This window comes from Sylvia atricapilla, chromosome 17, assembly GCF_009819655.1.
Source record: "Sylvia atricapilla isolate bSylAtr1 chromosome 17, bSylAtr1.pri, whole genome shotgun sequence".
Taxonomy (NCBI): Eukaryota; Metazoa; Chordata; class Aves; order Passeriformes; family Sylviidae; genus Sylvia; species Sylvia atricapilla.
Window position 1 is genome coordinate 6182489 of NC_089156.1, and position 22393 is coordinate 6204881.

General features: G+C 43.8%; 3 protein-coding genes across 8 annotated transcripts in view; 1 reads left to right on the forward strand and 2 right to left on the reverse strand.

The window, feature by feature from the left end:
- HIRA (histone cell cycle regulator) overlaps positions 1-17090 on the reverse strand; it is a 32420-nt gene extending 15330 nt beyond the window's left edge. The window contains exons 1-11 of one of the 5 annotated variants that reach the window (XM_066331395.1): positions 16827-17090; positions 9973-10035; positions 9104-9214; positions 8229-8319; positions 7656-7750; positions 6733-6828; positions 5750-5910; positions 4659-4826; positions 4019-4132; positions 2429-2499; positions 376-481 (exon numbers count right to left, since the gene is read on the reverse strand). In XM_066331395.1, coding sequence (XP_066187492.1) covers positions 376-481; positions 2429-2499; positions 4019-4132; positions 4659-4826; positions 5750-5910; positions 6733-6828; positions 7656-7750; positions 8229-8319; positions 9104-9214; positions 9973-10035; positions 16827-16932 — 1182 coding nt within the window. In that variant the 5' untranslated portion in view covers positions 16933-17090. Of the gene's footprint in view, positions 1-375; positions 482-2428; positions 2500-4018; positions 4133-4658; positions 4827-5749; positions 5911-6732; positions 6829-7655; positions 7751-7993; positions 8187-8228; positions 8320-9103; positions 9215-9972; positions 10036-16826 lie in introns of those variants that run through there. The other 4 variants (XM_066331398.1, XM_066331397.1, XM_066331399.1 and 1 more) reach the window with 4 other exon arrangements.
- Positions 17091-17322: 232 nt separating this feature from the next.
- On the forward strand, positions 17323-20249 carry MRPL40 (mitochondrial ribosomal protein L40). Its single transcript, XM_066331406.1, has 4 exons — positions 17323-17450; positions 18085-18168; positions 19182-19337; positions 19688-20249. The coding sequence occupies exons 1-4, from the start codon at positions 17404-17406 to the stop codon at positions 19995-19997; spliced, it is 597 nt and encodes a 198-aa protein (XP_066187503.1). The 5' UTR covers positions 17323-17403; the 3' UTR covers positions 19998-20249.
- Positions 19133-21975, reverse strand: C17H22orf39 (chromosome 17 C22orf39 homolog). Of its 2 annotated transcripts, XM_066331408.1 has the most exons (4): positions 21824-21975; positions 21544-21711; positions 20814-20960; positions 19133-19722 (listed from the first exon to the last, which is right to left on the reverse strand). In XM_066331408.1, exons 1-3 carry the CDS (start codon positions 21848-21850, stop codon positions 20835-20837), a joined length of 321 nt encoding a protein of 106 aa, XP_066187505.1. In that variant the 5' UTR covers positions 21851-21975; the 3' UTR covers positions 19133-19722; positions 20814-20834. The 2 variants fall into 2 exon arrangements, with proteins under 2 accessions (XP_066187505.1, XP_066187504.1); XM_066331407.1 differs by lacking the exon at positions 19133-19722 and having other exon boundaries at positions 20786-20960.
- Between the last annotated feature and the right edge of the window lie 418 nt (positions 21976-22393).

The following is a 22393-nucleotide window of genomic DNA, read 5'->3' on the forward strand; positions in this document are numbered from 1 at the left end:
GCTAATAGCAATGAGAGGAAAAACAGCCAAAAGCAATCAATCAGTTTTAAAAGACTTGCATATATGCAAGTGAAAGAGTAATTTTATAGTGTTTTGAAGCACCCACTTCTTGTTTCCTTGGCCAAATAATTACTTCAGATGTATAATGATGTGTAAGCAAGTGAATGTTTTCCAAATTCTTTCCAGAACAGAAATTAATACCACAAATTCACTTCTTGATTACTCTTTTTAAATGATTTGTAAAGCAGACAAGAGCAACACATTTTCTATAATATGGAAATCAGTTACTACAGAGTTCTATAAACAGGCCAGTATTTTAATTGAATCAATCCATCCCTGAAATATGATCAAAGGTTCTCTGAGTGCTTACTGTACCTTTTCCTCCTCACTGAGTGGATCTCCAAGCTCATCCTGGGAAAAGTCCAAAAATGCCACTGATCCATCCATGGAACACACCAGGATACCAAGTCCATTAAGGGTCCTGAGGGAAATTAAAGTCCACCTTTGTTTTTAATCTCTTTCATTCATGCAGAGTAGCAATCTGATGGATTGTTCAATAAAAATCTCATTTGAAGATTTATTATCACAGCACTAACTCATGGAACTAAAGAAATGGGACAGTGAGGAGACAGGATGGCAGGCAGCAGAGTCTCTGTGCCAATGCTCCTTTGCAGACTGCACAAGGATGACAACACATCTGCCCATGGCATGAGCAGCACCAGAAAACCTTTCTGAAGGGGTAAACCAGAATAGTGTTCACAATGAACAGTGAGAGAAAAATAGAAACACATTTCCTTCAATAGATGAACAAAATTTTTGTGCTAATGGAAGTGGGTGAAGAAAGGGGCCCTCAGCTGACAAGCAGGCCAAAAATCTTGGTACTAGGCAAGAACACAGGTTTGATTTTGTTATTGTTCATTATTTGGGTTTTTAAGCAAACTGCATATGTGATTATTTGTGGATACACAGTAACCCTCTTTTGGAGGTCAGGTTTTCTTAACAAAAAGAGAGAGGAGAAGCGATACCTTCTATCTTAATAGAATTATAATCTTGCATATGTAACCTATTATTGCCCATTTGAAAAAATACTTGATAAGTTTTGACTTCTACCCCAGACACTTTAAGTACAGAACTGACAGAAACAGTGACACAGTGGCTTACAGATAAAATGTTATACAGAAGGGAAGAGGAAAGGAAAGCTGGCATAGCTCCTAAGTCCTATCCAAGTTATTAAAAATCTATTACAAGTACCACAGCTATAGGCATTTGGAAACCCCTGTTTTTGTGGCAGCTGGTGCCCTGGTAGCATCACATCCAGAGAAATCAGCCTCAGCACCATAAAACAAGGTACACCAATAGTACTTCAAACTAGAAAACAGTAAAATCGTGTTGAGAGTTTTCTGCCTGCTTAGCAGAGAAAATTGCTGAGCTCCTATTGACCTCTGGATCCAAGCAATTGTTCCATGAAAACATAATCATTTGCAGATATTATGTTGATAGATCCAAGTCTAAAATTCTAAAATAGAAATTATACAGATATAGCAATATAATAGTATCAGGTTTCTCAGAATTTAATCAGTCTGTTTTCAGAATGGAGCATGTCCTGGGAACATCCCATATTATTAACATTTTAGCTATCCATTTCATATATAAAAAATCAAAGTAATGGCTGTAATTCTTATTTTAGATGGATATAAAATATCAAGCTGCCTGATGATCTTTTGTCTCTCAAATATCCCACAGAACCATTTCCTCAGAAACTGCAACATGTTAACTAGCTATTACTCCCAATGACTTCATGCCATGAAAAATGTGCAAATTGCAGATGGAGAAATAAAAAACACTACAGGAAAACTAAACTATTCAAAGCTATTGTACTAGAACAATAGCAGTACTTCTCATGAAATATTCCACTTGCTGGCTTTCTAGCCTTAATCTGTTAATGAAGGAAAAATGTTTTGGTTTTGGAAACGTTTTATTGTGGTTCACTGAGCTTTATGGCAAAATCCACATATGGCACATAGAAGCCAGGAAGTTACACAATTGTTAGCTTTAAAATTCACAGTATAAACCCACCAAGAGATTGTTGTAACTATTAAAGGCGAATTTCAGATGTGACAGAATTAAGACAACCTATGTCAGAGAATCATAACAAGTAGGATCTCATTCCACAGCTATTTTACTGTGTCTTGTTCCAAACACATTCCTATTTGTTCAGTCAATAATCTCAAGTGACCACGTGCTAGTTGGTCTTATTATTATCAAAGATGCTGCAGCAGCAACAAAACCTTCAGCAACCAATTACTTGTGCTCCAACAACCTCAGTCTGTACTGCTTGTACTGCTTTTAAGCATTTCCACCTAATAAGTACACCTGAAGTTGGTAACAATGCTTTGGCTTCCATAACAAACAGAAGAAGTCAACTTACCAGGAGATGTCCATGATTGACTTGTCAAACAGCTCATGTATGACAACTAAAGGTCGCTTCAGGCACGTGAGCTTAAGAAAACAAGAAACAAGACTCAGAAATGTCGAAGTTCTACACTGCTACACATAGTGTGGAACATTAACACTCTCCCAGAGCCTCACAACATGCACTGAACAAGATCTGGCCAGGAAACAGCTGCATGCCTGGTGGTGCATCTGAAGCACCAAGTCACCTGTTCCAGGGCTGGGACAGAAAAGCTCTGCAGAAAGATCAGCTGACATTCACCTCTCCTTTCTGAAATACAGACTGAATTTCTTAATCAACTGTGCCTTTACACCACAGTCATAAAACACTCTCTGCCACTCCAAAAGCAATTCCACAGATGCAAAAGACAGCTTCTATTCTAAGCTGTACTGAGATAAGGATGCTGCAAACTGCCAGCACAAGAGGACAGAAAACAGATGAGGTTTCCATGTCCTCACTCAGACTACTTGTCTGAGAAAGTGAAACCTATCAAGAGCAAAGGGAATTTGACTCATAATTACTCTTAAAGAGGATTTCTCTGCACTAAAGAACCAGCTTAGTAATAAAGAACTGAATAAAAAACTCCAATAACCTATAATAACTCTAAATTAGACATTCTAAGCTCTTTAATGTCAAACCAATGGACTTCAAATCTCTAGTGTATAGTACAACTGAAATGAAGCAGAGGTTCATTCAGGGAAGTTCTATGCTCACAGGTTGACAGATGCAGTGTCACTGTCATCTTCAGTAGTTATTTATGCTTCCATAGGTCTTTTGCTCTATATATGTTTATTAAGCTCCTCAGAGCAAAGACAGCCTATAACTTTGCATTTCTTTACTACCTTCTATCACCCCAACAGCCACTCCAAATGAAATCTTCATAATATAAATAGAACGTAAAATATACTGAGTGATACTTTGAAAGGGGTATGCACTGGTAGCCATTACCAGAAGCAGATTTAGTTATGCATCCAGAGGTTGATGGATAAATGTCACACTGGAATCTATAAATAGTAGATTGCAGTTAGCAATTGGTGTGGTCTGGCATGAGTTCTCATCACAAAGCTTTGCGAATCAGTTAAATTGATTCCCTGTATTTTTCAGTTGCATTTAAAAATGTGAAAATAGCTACTCTTCTCTTAGCCAGAATAAAACTTTTAGCGTAGATTTTAATGTGAAACTCAAACTAGGTATCAAAAACTTGAAAGAAGACTTAAAAAGCTCATTCACTTTCACATCCCTTTCCTTTACAAAGACAGAAGACAAGTAAAAGGAAGAAAATAAAGTTGCATTTATTAACTGTGGTAAAATGTCTTATCCTCTAACAGCTGCTCGCCCTTACCAGGGCACACTCTGCCACTGGCTTCTAACTGCTCTTGCCTTTAAAGAAATCAACTAACACCAATCCACTTCCTCCCCCCCAGCCAAACCTGTAACAACAGAGACAAAAAAACCCTAAACATGAGACTAAATATAAGACCTAATGCAGTACATGTGACCTTTGTGCTAAACCCCCAAGTTATCCAATGACCACATTAGCTCAAAGGCAGCAAAGAAACCACTTACCCAGACAGAAAGAGATCGATCTTTGCTACCAACAGCACAACAGCAGTAGGGACAACTTGACTTGGTAGAGCTCCCATTCTTTTGTTTCTTTTTGAAGATTTTTGGATTGAATTTCTAAACAAATGAGATGCCCAAATTTAATCATTCAATTTATCATATAATTACATTTTAGTAGGAGTTCTGCTTTCAAAGCAAAATTTCCACTTAAGAGTGAAAAATCATAATCATATAAATAAAGTCCTGAACCAGACTCCGTAAGAGCAACAACAAAAGCTGCAGAGGCTTTCTTAATGCCTTCACAGGAAAGGCAAACAATATTAATTTTATTAGGGATCAGAAATCCACTAGAAACCTAAATCATTTTAATCAAGTCACTGAACAGCCAACACAGCTGATGTTTGACATTCCTAACATCTCCTGTATTCCCCCTTGTCTCGTTCATTTACATTCAGTTCTCTTATCATGAGAGCAACCTAAATGCTTCCAACATGTAAAGTTGACATGATTTTTTAATCATGACCATGCATTTGCTTTACTAATCTTGACACCCATCTTCACCTCTTGTGCCATGTATACATAAAATTATCAAAAAGCACATACAAGTTTTAACTTCAGGGATCAGTCACTATCACTCACTCACCACTACTGTAACTGCCTTCCGATGCCCTACAAAATCCATGTTGGTTTTCCATCCATCCCTCTCAATGATCTGAGCAGTGGGTCCAGAATTATTCATGGCATGAGCAGAAACAAGATAGTGACCATCAGGTGACCAGCTAAGGCGCAACACGTGAGTCGTCCCTCCACACTGAAAAAAAAAATTAACATACCAGAGCTGTAAAACTGTTTGGCAAACAAAGGGCCTGTACTATAAACTATTTAAATTTCAGATTTAGGGAATTACAAAGTAACATTACAAAGTAATGATTACAAAGTAACTTTCCTGTGAATATAAAAGAATGACCTCACACACAATTCTCAGCACTTGGCCATCTTTACACAGGTGATGTAGTGTAACTTAAGAGTCCCCAACAAAAGGTGAGAAAGGAATCCTGGGAACTTTTTTAAAGGAAACATAAATGTTACATCTTCTTGGATACTTCCTCAGCATTTATCACAGTCCTAGTCAGTAGCAGGGCTGCAACACAGCAACCACTATCGATGATGATGAGACTTCATTTTGCCACACCAGCTCCCAGGTGAACTGAAGCAGATAAGGTTATTACAAAGAGCAATTGCACTAATCACAATCAGATCACTGCAGAACACTCCACTCACCAAGGACCAGCTTCTGTCCCCAGAAACTTGATCTCTTCATCAAGGTCATCACCTAACAGCCCGATGATGCCAGACCAAAGACCCCTCCTAAGTACTTACCTCATTTCTGACAGTGGCCAATGGAAGATGCATAGGGAAGAATGTCAGACTGTTGTGATCAGTGTGCCACACCTCCCCAGAATAACCACTGCATTTCCAGAAATTTGCTTTATTGTTTACATAACCCATGTAAACCTTTGACATCCACAGTAACAAATGGAAATAAGAGTCTCTAGTCAATCATATTTTTATGAGAAAGTAATTCTTTTTTCCCCTCTTTTGAAGCTGCCATCTGAGAGCTTCACTTGATACAGCACTGTTCAATTAATTCATGTTTGTGCAAAATCAGAGTTATTCTTCTAGTTTTCATTCATCCTAAGGGAATTCACTCTGAACAGTCACATTCTGAAGTACCTCATCAAAGGGTTTTGTGATGCTGGTTTCCAGCTGCCAGTCCATGGTCCGCCACACCTTTAAACTTCGATCATCAGCCTGAGAGGCAATGTACTTTCCAACAGGATCCCAGGTCAGCCCTTTCACCAAGCCAGAATGCCCCTTCAAAGTGGCAAGGATTTCTGTGCACATAAAAATTGAGAATAGAGAGTAGTCACCACTATCTCCCTTAGGGCAGAGTGTTGAGAAAATGTACATCTTTTTGAAACAGAATATTAAGTATAACCTCCATTAGTGTAGAAAGAACATATCAACCAAATTGGAACCTGTACTTAAGAAAAAACTGATATAAAAAAGTGGTAAGAAGAATTCTGGCCAGAATAAGAGGGGCAAAACTCTTTAGAAGACACATCAGAGCAGGAAGAGCAGCAGAGTCCCAGTGCTTCAGAGTTGCACTTTGAAGCTGTGGAAAGCAGCACTTGAACTGGAGTTTCAGTTAAACATTCACCCTTTCCTCCACACCCAAGGATTATCACAACTAATCCAGCTTTGTGCAGCAAGTGTGAACCAAGTCAAAGTTGTGACTCAACAGACACACAAGGCTGGTAGACCTGGTAACCTACTTTCAGTCACACTCCTGCTTATCAGCCTGTGGGAGGAGAGGCTGAGAGGGTGCACAATTAGCTTCAAAGTCTAAAAACTCTGCTATCAATATTGGACGGCAGCTTAAAATAAATGGCATGTAAATAAACACACGCAATCATGACTTTCATGTAAAATCAGCAGCACAGCCTGAATGCAGCTGCTGTCTGCAGCAGTGTGGAATTCCCTGTTCATTGCCATCCAGACCAGGAAGAAGGACTGACCTGCCAGACTGCAGGTGTGGCACCTCAAAAGACAGACAACCCATTCCCTCCTAGAGATTTGAAAAGTCAGTGAACTACAGCCAAGGAGAGAAAACTGACACAAAGCTTTACATACTGGCACACCTTTAGAGCTCTCACCTGGGAATTTGACAGCATTCCAGATGACAACAGTGTTATCTACACTACAGGATGCCAGCCAGGCATCGTGTGGAGACCACGCTACATCCATCACATCTGTTTGGGAAAAAGAAGTTTTTATTTGAGAGATTGATGGTAATCAGAAAATCAAGAAGTCTTTTTACAAAGGACTCGTGTTCTCTGTAACAATCTCTTGCTATCACTAAGAAATTATTATCACCTCACTAAAGTGGTAGGTAAGAAAGCAGCACTCATTGGGAGTGAGACTCCCCAACTTCCAATGTTCAATGGGGGTCAAGAAAAAAAAAACAAAAGGGAAAGAATGCAATGTTTAGTGATTGTAGGAAGTACTAAAGCCAGCACAAAGAACTTTGTCTCATTTTGAATGAAAAAGTAACAGAAGCTATTACAATGCACTCACTTAGATCCAACACACGTGGAGTGATCAAAGTGATTTCCATCTTGATTTTAATCACAGCTCGTATCAGCAGATGCAAAATACATTTGAAATTATTTATTTATTCCACTTTTGCATTGCTCTTTAGATATTTTTCTTCTAAATAAATATTTATATTATTTGGTTTACAAAAACATGGTCTTCTGCCAATCAGATTATTCAGTGCTAGTGTGAACCTTTAGAGTTTAGCTTCCTTTATTCAGATTCATTTTTAAGCTAGAAAATAGCAAAATATAAGTTTCTTTAGTTGTTAATTTTTCTCCTACATACCACACTTGCCAGAAGCTTTGTATGAAAAGTGCATTTCATTAAAGATTCTATTTTTTTAAATTTTCATTGTTGCTCTTAAAATTAGTTACTGACTTGCCACCAAATATATATATTTCAAACAAGAAAATGTGATGCTGAAAAGCAATTTTTTTCCAAACACATGCAAATTGTGTTCATTCAACACCTTTAAACTTACCCCCTGAATGGCTTCTGAGAATCGACACACACCTCCACTGCTCAACATTAGTAAGTTTGCTACTAGAACCAAACACAGTGCTAGGTCCAATGTACCTAATTAAAATAGAAACAGTTATAAAAAGAACCACCACAAGTTCTTCACTTTTTTTAAAGAAAATCAGCTGCACAGTACACTTCTATTTTATAGTCAGTTATTCCTACAATATGGAAGGGGAAAAAAAAGTATTTTTTTTAGAGAGAGTAATTCCAATTATTAAAAAATCAGCCTCAAAAAAATGTAGAATTTCTATGGATAGCCTAAAATGGTAACATTTCAAGTGATTCTTCAAATCCCACCAGTTTTCTTCAAGGACAGAAGAAAAGGTCTCAGCTCCTCCAGAGGAGAGAGGCTGCCCAGGCAGACACCCTCCACATCTCCAACCCCAGCGCTTTGGTGTCCCAGCTTTCAGCTCCTTACACACCAGGTGGAGCACTGAGCTCACCGAAGGCCAGCACGGGGAGGGAGCACTAAGATGTCCCAGAGTGACCTACTTGAAACGAAATCTAAAGCTGAAGGAAGAAAGATGCTTACGCAGCTCGTTTCCACACCATAATCAACTTGTCATCTCCCCCCGAAGCCAAGTAAAGGCCATTGTTGGACCATCGCACACAGTTCACACAAGCTGAAAGGCAGAAAAGAAAGTTTGCAAGATGAAATATGGGAATAAGTGGTTCTGGACTGCAGAAAGGATTTATAATACAAATAAGCAAAACTTGACAGGAGACATTTAGGATTTAAGTGGGCTTTTTCCACTCAAAGCAGTTACTCTGTCTGCTTTAGATAAATGAATTGGTACTTATCTTTCAGGAGCAGCTGAGGAATTTCTTACCTAAAACCCCCTATTCCTTATCTAAAAAAGTGTCACCAAAAGAGGCTTGAAGGAATAAAGATTAATATTCCTCTAATGAAGGAAACTTACTCTGGTAAATAAAGTGGGATTAAGAGGGCAAAGAAGGAAAGGTATATTTTCAAGAAAAGAAGGGACAACTTGTCAGGTGACCACACTAATTTCAAATGTAATGATTTATAATGTAATCAATGTAATAATTTAAAACTATAACAAATATACTTCACGTGATGCATCTTTTACACTTACTTCTCCTATCCTTTCCTTCAAAGCTCCCAGTTTCTCAGAATGTGCATTATCAAATATTTTATGGCCAGAGCTGAAAAAAGGAGATTTCCAAAGGTATCTACAGTCCTCAGCACATTTCCTTACATTTTAACAACATTTTCTGCTGAATATCTTGAAAAGTATACAGCCAAAGTATGAGACCACTCTGCAGTGTTTCATTGATTCTTCACCACTGGACAGATGATTTTTGAATTACAGACATGTCAGTCTTAGGCTTTGGCAAATTACCAATAGTCGGTAAGGAAAAAACCCAACCAAGCAACTTTGTTACCTAAGTGATTGTCCATCTGACAAAGCATCTTGGGGATATTTTCATTCTTTTCATCTTCCTCTTTCAGGACTGGAGCCATATTCCAGATCACAACTTTGCCAGAATCCTGACCTGTAAGAGACCAAAAAGCATCCCCTTCTAAATACATGCAAAAAAAGCTATTCCAATTAATCTCAGTTCCAGAACAGATGTGGAAATGTAGGCATGACTGCAGTGGGGACTTTGGAAACATCTGAATACAGATGTCACTTTGATATAATTAGACCAATTCAGAAGTGCTTTATTTTTCTTGCATCTATTAAAAATAAATTTATACAGCCTAGTACAAAAGTCATACTGTACATAACTGATACCAACTATAAGGACAACTACTTGTAATAAAACTGTATTTTAAAAGAGAAAAGATACATATTCAAATACTAAATTGCAATTATTGTAGCCAACATAAAATTATTCACTATTGTGAACCAAATAATATTTTTGGATATATTTCTTAAGCTATTCTATTTATATAATTGGATTTTTCTGTCCCAATAGCTCTACTGTTTAGCAACTGAAAAAGCTCAACTGCACATCCAGTTCCTCTTCAGATGAAAAGGAAAATTTAGCCCATATGGCCAGGACTCAATCACTGATAGCAGCTACTATCTCAATGACATCCAAGGGGACAAGGACATCAGAACATGTAACCCTGCCTTCTGCAGGAGCAGCAGCACTTCCCAACACATTTTAATAGCCTACACAATTACCTGTTTCTTAGAGATAAAAGTGATGTCTTTTTAAAAGGGTCAAACCAATTTGAGTGCTGTGGAGGCACAAGATGATTATTATTACCCAAAATTCTGCTTCCTATCAGTATACAGACTTACCTTGTCCTCCTGTTGCAAACTTGGTCCCATCTGGGTGAATGTCCACTGAAAATATTGGCTTTCCTGGAATTAGAGAACAAGCAGGAACATAGTGAGTTGTTTCACATTCAAGGGAATGCAGTAGCACCAGAACCACCATAACTCTTCTGGCTGGCAAGGGACTTTCTTCTGCTAAAGGCTCGAGTTGTAAGAATTACAGCTGACTACAAGAGCTGAGAGCAGCCTGCTGACAGGAATGGCAGCCTATTAAAAGCCTATTTGGAAGTTATCATGCCACAAAACCCAGTGATAACCAGGGACACTTAATCCAGCAGGATATGCCAAATACCTCAGAGCAAAGTAATACCACAAAGCAAGTGCCAACAAGGCAAAACTGCATCTGAGTATGGAATTTCTTCCAGGTTTCTACAGTTCATTAGCTGATGACCTGAAGCGAGTCTTCTTTTGGTTTCTGCTTTTGTTTTTTTTAAAATCCTTCCCAGTCTCAGGCTGCATTTATTGGTCACACAATTACCTGTCTCAAATTTCAATTCTCTTAATGAAACTCTTTTACCCAAAGCCTAGTTTTGATTTTATGGCTTCCATATAGAAAGAAGAGGAGTAACCAACAGTAGTATTCCTCTTAAATCCTTCAATTCTCCATATTCTACATCTTTCAGAAGAAAGCTAATAATTTTACTAGAATGTAAACTCTGTAGCAAATAACATAGCTGGGGAACAGCTTTGGAAAGCAGAAAGCCCTCACTTCCAACATGTTCTGCTCTAACCACTCATATTCACTCTCTATATGCTCACAGTCATTTTAACCTTTGAGAGGAAAAGGAAGAGGGGAGCAGCAGGTTTCCTGCCTTTCAGTGATGCTCAAAGAGCCACCACTAAAGATGATTTGAAAGAGCACGCATGCGATTTCCACATCCAAAGAATTTCTGGCAGCACTTCCAACCCTTTCCAACTGGAATGTCTCTGCAGGCAAGATCACATATAGGCCACTATAAAACAAGGCAGTTTATCAAACAGCCAAAAGGACCAGTACCAACACACCAAGATTACTTGATAAATTTCCCATGAGTGTCAAGTCTTGTGCTGTATCTTCATGAGATGTTAAGACACAAAAAAACCCCCATATAAAACCTGATAAAACCTGGAGATCTTATCCAACAGCAAGTTTGATGTCCAACTGTAGCAACTGAAACTTTGACACTAAACTCCTAATAAAATCCTCATCCAAATACCCACTCTTTCTTACTTTTTAAGGGATACACATTCGGCTTCGTTTTGACTTCTGTATCCTTTATGTTGACTTGTTTTAAGGTTTGTTTTATTTGGATTTATATTGCAACTCTGACATGTGACTTCCCTGAAAATTTTTACAGGCAGCCAAGCAAAGACCTTAAGCACAGAAAGATGGCACTCAACTTACATTCCTTCCAAGTCCTTCAGACCACATGGCACACATGAGCTAAGACACACATGAGCTGTGGTTTTTCTTCAGCTTGTTGTGCCTGATTCTCTCTTTCATCCTATTAACTCAAATGCAACATTCAGGGCTAAGCTGAATATTTAGAGAAGCACAAGCAAGAAACAAACATTTATTTTACCCTTTCCAAAATGTGGAAGTTCCTTTAAATTAAACCAGGGCATCGTTTGAAATAGTTGAGTCCACTAACACTGAGAAGGCCATTCTGGAGACCTTAGAGGTGGAAGAGGTGACCTTTTCAATCTGCATCAAGCTTTGGACAAGAAGAGCTCATTTGCTCTTGCCATTCTCTGCTATTTGCCATTACATGTGTAGGGGAGAGTGGAAAGCCAGCTATCAAAGACCTTGGAATTCTAATAACTTGGCTCATTTGTCTCTGTATCATTCACACCTAGAGAAAACTTGCAAATCAGAAAGAGCAGCAACCTAGCCACCTCTACCATTACTATTCAGGCAAAGCAGATATGCTACACATTCAAAAAATTGTCATTGCACCCACTGCTTTGCAAAAATTATTGATATAATTTTCCAGTCCTTTACTACATCTTTAAAACTACCACAGGGTTTCTAATTTCTGCCTTATCTTAACAGCACAACACAACAGAAGCTGTAACATCAGCTCCTTCCCTTCTCCTGGGCAAAGATTTTTCACAAATCTACATATAGGGTTGAAAGAACTCAGCAAATTACTTTTCTTAAAGAGCCAGAGGTAACTGACCTACAAACTCACCATAAAAGCTTAAAATGAGCCACACCAGGGAAAATGGCCACCAAAGCCCAGTACTCTGTGTTCAGAAACCAGCACTACATAAGTCCCTAGGGATCTGTACAATGGTAAGCACACAATGCTTCTTCCTAAGATAATCCTCCAACTCCAAAAAATTACAGTTCTGACTTCTCGAATCAGGGGCCCTCTGTGGACTTTCTTCTATAAATTCAATCAGCCATTTCTCAGATCCATAATTACCATCATCAGCCCCTAAAGAAAGAGATCCACTGCTCAGCCATGGACTCTGTGAGGATCCTCCTACTCCATGATCTGCACCAGCTGTTTGTTCCTTTAACACAATTAATTCTTGTACAGTCCCCAGTCCAGTCATCCCACTCCTTGCCCAAAGAGTCCTCCTCTACTCCCTTGTTTCTCGTACAAAGGGTGTCTCACACTTCTGGTCACTCCAAGCCACTTTCAGGTCTTCTCTATTTAATGACATGAATGGGAACTGGCATTGAAGACCACATGTTCAAATACAAACTATCCATATATTTACACAGCAAGATAACATTTTATTTTTAGGATTTTTCTAGCACAGATTTCAGGTTCAATCAAATAAGCACTGAGCAGATTTTCATAAATCTATCAGGTTATAATCCTACAAACTCAGACCTCAGTGAAAGTTGTCATGTCACAGGGCATTATTTCATACATGAAGTTTAAAGAGGGTATGGACTTTGCACCCAGGAAAGGCAGCAATAAATGAAGCCCTGGACAACGACGTTTCCTATACGGCTCAATCCAGGAAGGGATCTTATTCCACAGGTACACAATGATACACAATGATCTGCCCAGTACTCAATGTCCAACTACTAATTAAAAAAAAAACAACAAAACAACCAGATAAACTGATCCCAGGACAGAAATTCAGCATGACAAAGCCATTGCCAGGTGTTCTTTCCTCCAGGGTACCGCTATTAAGAGAATGTCATCTACAGTGCTGGGTAAGTGTAACAGGCTAAAGCTATAAGACTTGTTCTATACTATTTGTTGTTTACAAATTGAGCACAGATACTGGGGTTTTCTTCACTTCCTTCAATTTCTCAAAATAATGAAGACAGAGTCATTATTTGATAGCAATCGCCTTCTTCCCCTGGTTCATGTCTTTATCAGATAATGTTGTGAGTTCCTGTCGAAACAAGCCAAAAGGCACAAGGTCCCTGCTTCAAAGTGACTGAAGCTTTCCATGCTCCTAATTGGAGATGTGTTGAGTTTCCCAACAGTAATGATGCACCAAAACAAAATGGGATATTTAAGCAGCAACACTAAAATCTAACAGTGTGTTTTAAGACATTCTGACCTCTTGCAATAATTTCTAAAAAAAGATAAGGCTTAAATTATTTAAGTTCCCAGAATCACATTGCAGGAGGAGGCAAACCAGGTTCATTAAAAACAGAACACCTTATGATATACCAGATGTCCTGTGGGCTTGAACCCAAATATACCTTATACACTTAAAGAAATACTGATAATGAAACAAGCTTGGAACAAAAAGATCTAAGTAAGATAATTGAAATCCAAGGAGAAGGCCCCATCTTTTAAAAAAATACACCAGTGAAGAATAAAAGCCATTTTAAATATTGCATCATTTTTGCTTGTTTAACTTTATACAATAATCAATGAAATATAAGAACTGTTTTAGGTGAATTTCTACCTCAACATGAATGACTTTCTATTCAATTTGCTTCCAGCCCACCTAATATATAACATTCAACGTGACTCAGAAATCAATCCAAATATTTACATTCCACCATTACAGCTTGGAGAGATAAACCCCATGCCTATATTTAAACAACAGCAGGCTCCAGTTTCCACAAGCTGTTACACATGAGCAGCACCTTGGGGCTTGCAAGGGTTTCTTGGAACAGCAAGGGACCCCTTTTTGCCTGCATGAGTTGTCTTTCAGCACCTGGGCTCTCCAAACCCTGAGTGTGTAAAGGCAGCTGCTGGATGCATGATGCATCTGTACAGAGGCACTGAATGCAACACTGGGAAGGAGAAGCCAAGAACACCACTTGTATCTTACAGTCATCTCATCCCACCATTAGACTGCACTTTTGAATATTGTTCCTTGCCCCAAGTCAAAGACATATGGAAGAGAAGAACACAACAATAATGAGAATTTCATGCAAAACCTAATAAACCCACATTAAGTGCTTGAAAAGCTTACAGAAAATGCATCTGGGCAAGAAATAATTCCAATAAGCACTCCGAAAAAGTGACATGAAGAACTCCACAGTAAAAACCTGCAGAGCCAAAACGTGCTGAAGTGCTTTTACCACAAGTGCACAGCACACAATTCCCAGGTGTGCTGGATTTCCTGGCTCAAACACTCACTTCTAGTGCCTATTATCTCCTGGAGAATGCATGCCTGGAAGCATCATTCTAGTCCATTCAGTAAAACAAAACTCCCAGAACTGAGTGGGAAGAGGGAAAGGCTGAAATGACAGCAGCTGATTTGGAGTGTGGAAGAGCCAGCCCTGCTCTCAGGACTCACTCACAAATGAGAACAGTGAAGCAGCTCCGTGAGCCTGTGCAGAAATCAAAGGAGTAAGAATTACCACAGAGCCTGCAGCACACTCAGTGTAAACTCTCTTCATCCTGTTTCTGGAGAGGTTTCAGAGCCAAGAGAGGCCGGTCAGGAGTGATGGAGACTCCTCACATGCAGAGTTGCCTGCAGGATCCAGAACCTGGGTATGTTATAAGAGGCTGACTAAACTCACCGTTTTTTATCCCGCACTCCCTGCCCCAAGGACAGGAATGTGTGAGTGTCACACAGCCCTGCACACCTCTGCAGCCCTGACAGCACCTCACAAATGGAGCTGGTGGTGAATGTTTCTTTTGCACGTGGCGAAATTATGACAAAGTGCCTTGGCCAAACCCATCCCAAAAGGTCAGTGGTGAAACAGGAGTAAAATTCAGGACTGTCAAGGCACTGTGTAGTGCATTATCCATAATCCATTATCACAGGGCTCTGAAAATGAAGCCCTGCTTGGCTGAAGCCTGTGTTCTGCAATGGTTGGATGTGTTCTGAATTTCTACAGATTTCCAATACATACCCATACCAAAACGTGCATCGGTTTAAAAAATAAAGGAAGAAGTTACAGAACTAATCTCTATAATCTCCAAGGACTTAGGCTGAAAGTTTTTATTCAGCTGCTCCTGTGCTCCCACTGAAGATACATGGAGGCACAGGACTGACTGACCACAGGCAGCCAGAGATGAAGATGTAAATGCTACATTTGTTTAAAGTAACCAAGCAGAAATGTAAAAAACATCTTAAATAAAGCACTTCCACATTTTTTTCAGTTCACTACAACCTTTGGTTACAAGGTTGAGTCCATCTGCTGCTTATAGAGTCCCTGGAGAGGCGGCCAAGTAAAGATGCACGAGAACAGCAACTTGAGGCTTAAACTGTTATCAAAATCTGCAGCATGAACTCAACACAAAACATGCAGAAAGGCAGCTATAAAGTTCTACCTGGGGTTTTAAACTCAAAGCACGCTTTTGCAGCTTGAATAACCAGGTCATAGTTTTATTCTAGATACCAATCAGCTACATGAGCCTAGCTAATGACATTTATACATTGACAGAGTATAAAATTTGCAGTTGAAATAAAGCTGCATCCATGAATCTGAGGGCAAAACTTGCATAAACAGAAGTGCATTATATCAGACTGATAGATTTCTTCTCACTGCTTCACCAGGAACAGTACAGAAATCTGGAAATTCATCCTAAGCAGCGTAAATATCACATAAACACTGATGCTCTCCTGTAGTTACCACACAAGAAAAGTACAGAGCCTTCTGTCAATATCTACACCACTCTTAAGCTGTTTTAGGTCACACATCTCTTCAACATCACCAGAGGACTGGCAGACAGGATGCCAGACAAATTTAGGGAGTTGTTTTGAAAGAAACCTTTCCCTCCACGGAGAACGAAAGCACAGCTTAGTGCACTTGAAGACTTTTAACACTCTGTTGTCCCAGCAACGTGAGACCTCATCCCGAGGGGACCTCGACCTCTGCACAAAACTCCTTCTCTCTTCTGCAGGGGCTATACTGGAGTCAAACTATCCCTCCGCACTTTCTCCAGCACGCAGTGGCCCAGCGGCCGTGCCCGGCCGGCGGCAGCAGCTCGGCGTCCCCTCAGAGCCTGCAGCTCTCCCCGCAGAGCCCGGGCGCGGCTGTGCCCGGCTGTGCCCAGCGAACACGCCGTGCCCGGCTGTGCCCAGCGAACACGCCGTGCCCGGCTGTGCCCAGCGAACACGCCGTGCCCGGCTGTGCCCAGCGAACACGCCGTGCCCGGCTGTGCCCAGCGAACACGCCGTGCCCGGGTCCCAGCGGCTGCCGGGCACGGCCGCTCCTGCGGGACGAGCTCTCCCCACGCCGCCCTCGGGAACCCGCCCGGCTCCAGAGACCGGGCTGCGCTCCCGCCTGCCAGGACAGCGGGGTGCGGACTTGTTGCCGCCGCCGCCCCGGCCCGCACCCGCCGTTCCCGGGGCGGCGGAGCTCCGGCACCCGCGGCCGCCCGGGGAGCGCCCGGCAGCGGCCCGAGGCTCCGCCCGCCCCGCGCCCCCCGCGTGTGCCCGTTCCCCCGCCGCACCTGCCCGGCCAGCCCGCGGCACCTGCTGCCCGGCCGGCCCGCGGCACCTGCTGCCCGGCCGGCCCTCACCATTGTGGTTGACCCAGGTCGGCTTCAGCAGCTTCATTGTTCCCCGCCCGGAGCCCCCGCCGGCCTCCGCCCTCGGGACCCCAGGGCGGCTCCGCCCGGGCTGCCTCCGCGGCCGCGGCGCTCAGCGGCCGCCGGCCACCATGGGCCCGCGCCCGGCGCCGCAGTGCCCGCGCCCCCGGCCGGCCCGAGCCGCCTCAGCGCCGCTCCATGTCCCGGTGCCGCCGCCGCCCCGCCGCATCCCCCGCCCGGCGCCGCCGGCGATCCGGCACCGCCGGAACTCGGCGCCTGGCAACCGCCAAACCGGCCCGGCGGGAAACAGCGCCCCCGAGCCCGCCGTTCCCCCGCCAGGCGCCGCCCCCCCACGGCGCGGGCGGGCGCCCCCTGCCGGGCGGAGCGGGGCGGTGCCGGCGGGGCGGGAGCCGCGCGTAGCGCGCCCGGAACGTTTGTGCGCCGGAACGGGGGACGCGGGCTCCAGCGGGAGCGGCGGGGCGCGGCGCAGCGCGGGGCCATGTGGGCGGCGGCGGCGGTGCGGGGGCTCCGCGGGGCCCGGCTCAGGTAGGGCTCTGGGGCTGCGCTCCGGGGCTGCGCTCTGCCCCAGGACCGCGGGGAGGGGGCCCGGGCAGCGCCCCTTAGCCGCGGGGCCTGCCCAGCCCGCGCCCTCCTGTTCCTGGGGCTGGTGTCCCCCGGCTCCCGCGGCGGGCCGGGCCCGCGCTCACCCCCCGCACCTGGAGAAGTCGGTGCCTTGGCACCTGGGCCGTTCGTCCTCCCGTCACAGCCGCCAAAATACGGCAGTCGGGATCGCGCCCCTAATGCGAACGGCAGTGGGCTGACGTCTCCCATACCAGCTCCTCAAAGGGGTCATTGTCAGAGCTTAAAAATAAAACTGCTATAACCTATCCAAAAACTGCAGCTGTTTGACCCCTCGGTATCCTCTGGGCTCACACTGACCAGTCCGTATTTGGGATCGCTTACCTAGCTCAAGAGTTTGAGGCCATCTCTGGGCAAACGCTGTATCCTGCCATGAATGAAGTGGCCGAAGATGATTCAAAACTCATCACTGTTGTTATAATTATTGCGTTATTTATAACAACTGTGATGGTTCTTCACTCATCACAAGTAGCTCTTGTGCAGAATCAATGGCACCAGAGTCAGTTTCTCCTCATGTTTTATGTTACTTTTTCCCCTGCAGCTCCTGGCTGCCCCAGAGGGTCCCACTCCGAGAGAGTCACTGGCAGAGCTCATTGTTGGAGTTGAGAACATCCCTCCCTGTGAGGTGAGTGCAGCTTCCTTGGAGTTACACTGAAGTATTCTCATCCGTGGGGGGAACACAATTTTTCCCAAGTTCAAATGTAACCTTTAACTGTACACGTTTAAGTCTCTATATGCCAAAGCAGTTAGGAACTGTTGGCCTCTTGTGGAGAGTTCAGAGGTGATACAATTATCACCTTGTGCTCGTGGGTGGCACAACCACAGGATGTAGCTGGAAATGTTGAGGTTTATGCAGTGCTCCAGAATTCCCTGCTGGGCAACACCAGCCTGGCTGAACCAGAAATGCTTTGCTGTGAAGGCAGAGGCAGCCCACGTGTATTTCTGTGCCACATTACAGTGTCTGTTTTTGTTTTGATGCAGCTTGATTTAAAATAACCAGGTAGCTCTTAGAGACTGTTGGAAAGGGACTTCCACACCATAAATGTTGTTTGTTCAGTCTGCCAGGCAGGAGTGGGGGTCAGTTTGTGTTTGTGGATGGTGTATTGGATCAGCATGGAGAAGTACATCTACAGCCTGAACATTTCCAAATGCAGAAATTTTGGAAGCATGTATAAAACCACTTATAGTCTTCTTTAATGTGAAATAACAGGAATATTTATTCAAGGCCAGGCTGGATGGGCCTTGGAGCAACCTGGTCTAGTGAAAGGTTTCTCTGCCCATGGCAGAGGGTTAGAACCACATGAGGTTTAAGGTCCTTTCCAACACAAGCCACTTATGTGATAAACCTGCTTTGCTGAACTCTGAGCCAGTTAAAACAATTCTAATTGAATTTTTGTGGAACTTCCTCAGGTCATTCTGATGTTCAGCACAAAATTGCTTTTTCCAGGCAGTTACAGTTCTCTCTGCAGGAAATCTCAGCAGACATGTCACTGGCTCCTGGAAATTACATTACTTGAATAAAGCTAATGGCTGGAAATTGTGTCAGACACCAAGTTAAGCAATGGAAAAGAAAGTGAAAGTTACTGGTGTTGAATTATAGGACAAAATATCATCTTTCATTTACTGTTTCCCTTGTAGAGCACAACCAAAGAAGAAAAAGAAGGTGGATGTGAAGAAAGAACAAGCACAGAAGGAGCGTATGAAGAAAAAGCTTAAAAAGTTGGAAAAAGCTGCCCCAGAACTGATTCCAATTGAGGATTTTATAACACCACTCAAGTACTCAGAGAGCAACAGGTCAGTAGGTCTGTCTTTGACCATGCACCTGCACTCACAGTGAATTTCTTTGTCTGCCCAACTGCAACATATGTCAGCCCTGGCACAAACGTTACTCACTTCCATCAGGACAAAAATGTGGAAAGGAAATATTATTTGTTCTGGCTAAAAGTAATGAAAAGCAGTGCATTTCCTGTAAGATTGACTGGAAGACCTAACAGATTGACTAAATTATTATTGAATTCATTGTATCCTCTGGATTTGGTGGGACTTTTTGCATGGTGGTGGGATTTTTGGTTTTGGCATTTTTTCTCAGTTTGGTCTTTGGAGTCAGGCTCTTTCTCTGTTACAGTGATCCTTCTCTTCATCAGGGTGCGAAGTCTTCCCGGTCTCTCTCCTGAAGAGTCTGAAAGAAGAGTTTTACTTTTGAAGAAGTGGTGTTTGTTTAAGCAGAAACAAGATGAGGCAGAAAAGAAAGCAATTAAGGGCCTTGTGGAATCTCAGCAAGAGGCCCTGAAGGAACTGCGCCTGGAATCCGAGGAGCTGTATGAGGCAGCCATCCGGAGGGATGAGGAGCTTTTCCCCTTCGAGAGGGACGGACCCAGTTACACCCCGCCCCTTCCTGGCTACGATCCTCCCGAAGGGAAGTGCATCGACATCACCAAGGTGTACACGCAGTGACAGGGGAGCTCCTGCTTCAGCCGGCTGAAGGAAGTTGGTTTGGAATAAGAATAAACGATTTTTCCTGCAGGTTACAACACTGCAGGATGTGACTGTAAAAAAAAACAAATGAAGTATCTCTCTGTTTTAATGACTGTCCAGGTCGTTAGCAAAGCTTACAGAGTGGCAAAGCCGAATCTTTTTTTATTGCCATGTAACTGTTGTAACTAAGTTTCCATGGGTTTGCCCTAATACAAACCAGATCTCTCTGTACACTCGTTTAAACCTTTATTTTTTAGTAGTTTTGAGTACTGCCACTACACACACCACCATCTGAGAGCAGTTCCACAAAGGGGCAGTTTCAGGCTGTGCAGCTCCCAGGTGAGAAGCTCTTCAACCACCACAATCCTGATTCTGGGAAATGTCTTTTAAATGCCAGTGGTTGGGATTGTCCTGAGCTGGCAAGGAAGAGGCCCAACCTGATTTTGGGGGTTTTTTCCCCATCTGGCAGGCCTGGGGTGGGTACCTTGTTCCAGAATTCTCAGTGCCAGCTGGTAGGATAAGAGGCCCTTAGAGCTAGAGCATATGTACATTAATTTGGAAGGTACCTAGTGAGATGAAATCCTGAAGTGTAAGACATCAGTAAAAGACCACAATCAAATTAAGTATCTCAAATTTCCCTTTAAAAATACTCTGCATTTAAATAAACTTTCAGTGTTTTTAAGTGAGTGCTGAAAAATTGCAGGGCAGAGCTACAGTTGTGTAACTTAAAGATGATAAGGAAGGAAAAAAAAAAAAAAAAAGCCAGCATTCTGAATTGTGTATTATTTTACTGACCAAACACAGAAAACAGTCTTGTTACTTTGATTTGTCATGGTCAAGTGGTAGATACCAGTCAGGTGGTGGGCTCTTCCTGAGCTCCCACACTGGAGCATATTTCTGTTTTTCCATAACTCGAGCTCTTTCACTCTTGCACAAAGCTTCCTGAAATACAGGAAAAATAATATTACCCTAATAGTGTTGGATGTTCCAGTCATGCAGAGCTGATTTCCTGCTGTGAATATTTGAGATAAAAGGAATAAAAATATCATGCTTTAGCAGAAGTGCTAAATGTTATCCACGTAAGCCAGAATACAAGCTTTTAACTAAGTGAGAGTTGTGTTTTGCCTCTGGCTGCTAAGTTAGGAAGGAAACTGCAGTGGAGCCCTCCCCGCCAGAAGCTGTCCTGGCTGGCCATAGGGAGGAGTTCCGCTGCGCTGGTGTCCTCCAGTGTCCGCGGGGCTGTGGCCAGGGGCACTTCTAGACACCCCAGGAACGCCTTTCCCTGTAACATGCCGGCTTTTCCTATTAGGAAGGAAATCTCAGAGTAACAGAAATCAAGAGCTTTAACATCTGAAAACTGAAAATACTCCCTGAATCCTCCACTGGATTTTAAGACAATCCTACCCAACCTCCGCTGCGAGCCGGCGCTGCTTTCCAAACCCTCCCCACGGCCCGCGGCTGCGAGGTTTCTGTCGCAGCAGCGGCGGCCTGCAGAGCCCGGGCAGGCGCAGGGGCGGGCCGGTACCTTCGCGGCGGCGGCGCGGTCCCTCTCCCAGGCGCGGCAGGCCTCGTAGTCCTCCCGCCAGCGGCCGCACTCCGGCAGCTCCCCGTGCGCGTAGTAGTGGTGGAAGGCGTGGCGCAGCCCGCGGCAATGCTTCCACTCCCCCCAGTAGTCCTCGCACGACCGCGGCGGCTGCGGACGGACATGGCCGGGCTGAACCGAGTCCCGCCGCCCTCCCGGTCCCGATCCCGATCCCGATCCCGGTCCCGGTCCCGGCCCTGATCCCGGCCCCGCGCCCGCTCACCCGCCAGGAGCCGTCCGCGCTCGCCATGCTGCGCCGCCGCCAATGGCCACCGCGCTTACAGCGGCCCCCGCGGCAGCGGCCAATGGCGAGGGGCGGCACAAAGCGGCCCCGGGACCGGCAGCCAATGGGAGCGCGGCACGTGACGCAGGCGGAGGAGGCGCCGCGCAGCCCCGGCCGGCCCCGGCTCCGAGCCAAACACCACACGGGGACGGGCTGCGGACAGCGGCTTTTACTCGGCTCTCAGCACACCGCGGCCGTGCGCCCGCGTACGCTCACCGGCAGACGCGAGGGCGCACACGGTACACTCGCACCGTTCCAAAGCGGCACCGGGCAGTGCAGCTGCGTTTCTCCTCTCCCTACACGTGCCAAGAGATTGCTACGCTACTTTATAGTATCTCAACTATTAAAAGGCATGTTATTAATTATAAATATAAAAAGCAGTTAGAGGGGGTTTGCTTAGAATGATTAATAACCCAACACCTGAAGCTAAGCTCAATGAGACTCCCTGCACTAAAATCCTAAACACCAAACTTACCCTCCATTTGCACCACACCAAAAAGCTGATCTGAA

Excerpts from the sequence above, each read along its gene's own strand:
- MRPL40 (XM_066331406.1), top strand. The coding sequence starts at position 17,404 with ATGTGGGCGGCGGCGGCGGTGCGGGGGCTCCGCGGGGCCCGGCTCAG. Across the intron at positions 18,169-19,181 it reads AGAACATCCCTCCCTGTGAG|AGCACAACCAAAGAAGAAAA; the intron begins GTGAGTGCAGCT and ends TTTCCCTTGTAG. Across the intron at positions 19,338-19,687 it reads AAGTACTCAGAGAGCAACAG|GGTGCGAAGTCTTCCCGGTC; the intron begins GTCAGTAGGTCT and ends TCTCTTCATCAG.
- C17H22orf39 (XM_066331408.1), bottom strand. The coding sequence starts at position 21,850 with ATGGCGAGCGCGGACGGCTCCTGGCGG. Across the intron at positions 21,712-21,823 it reads GCGCGGACGGCTCCTGGCGG|CCGCCGCGGTCGTGCGAGGA; the intron begins GTGAGCGGGCGC and ends GTCCGTCCGCAG. Across the intron at positions 20,961-21,543 it reads ACCGCGCCGCCGCCGCGAAG|GAAGCTTTGTGCAAGAGTGA; the intron begins GTACCGGCCCGC and ends CCTGTATTTCAG.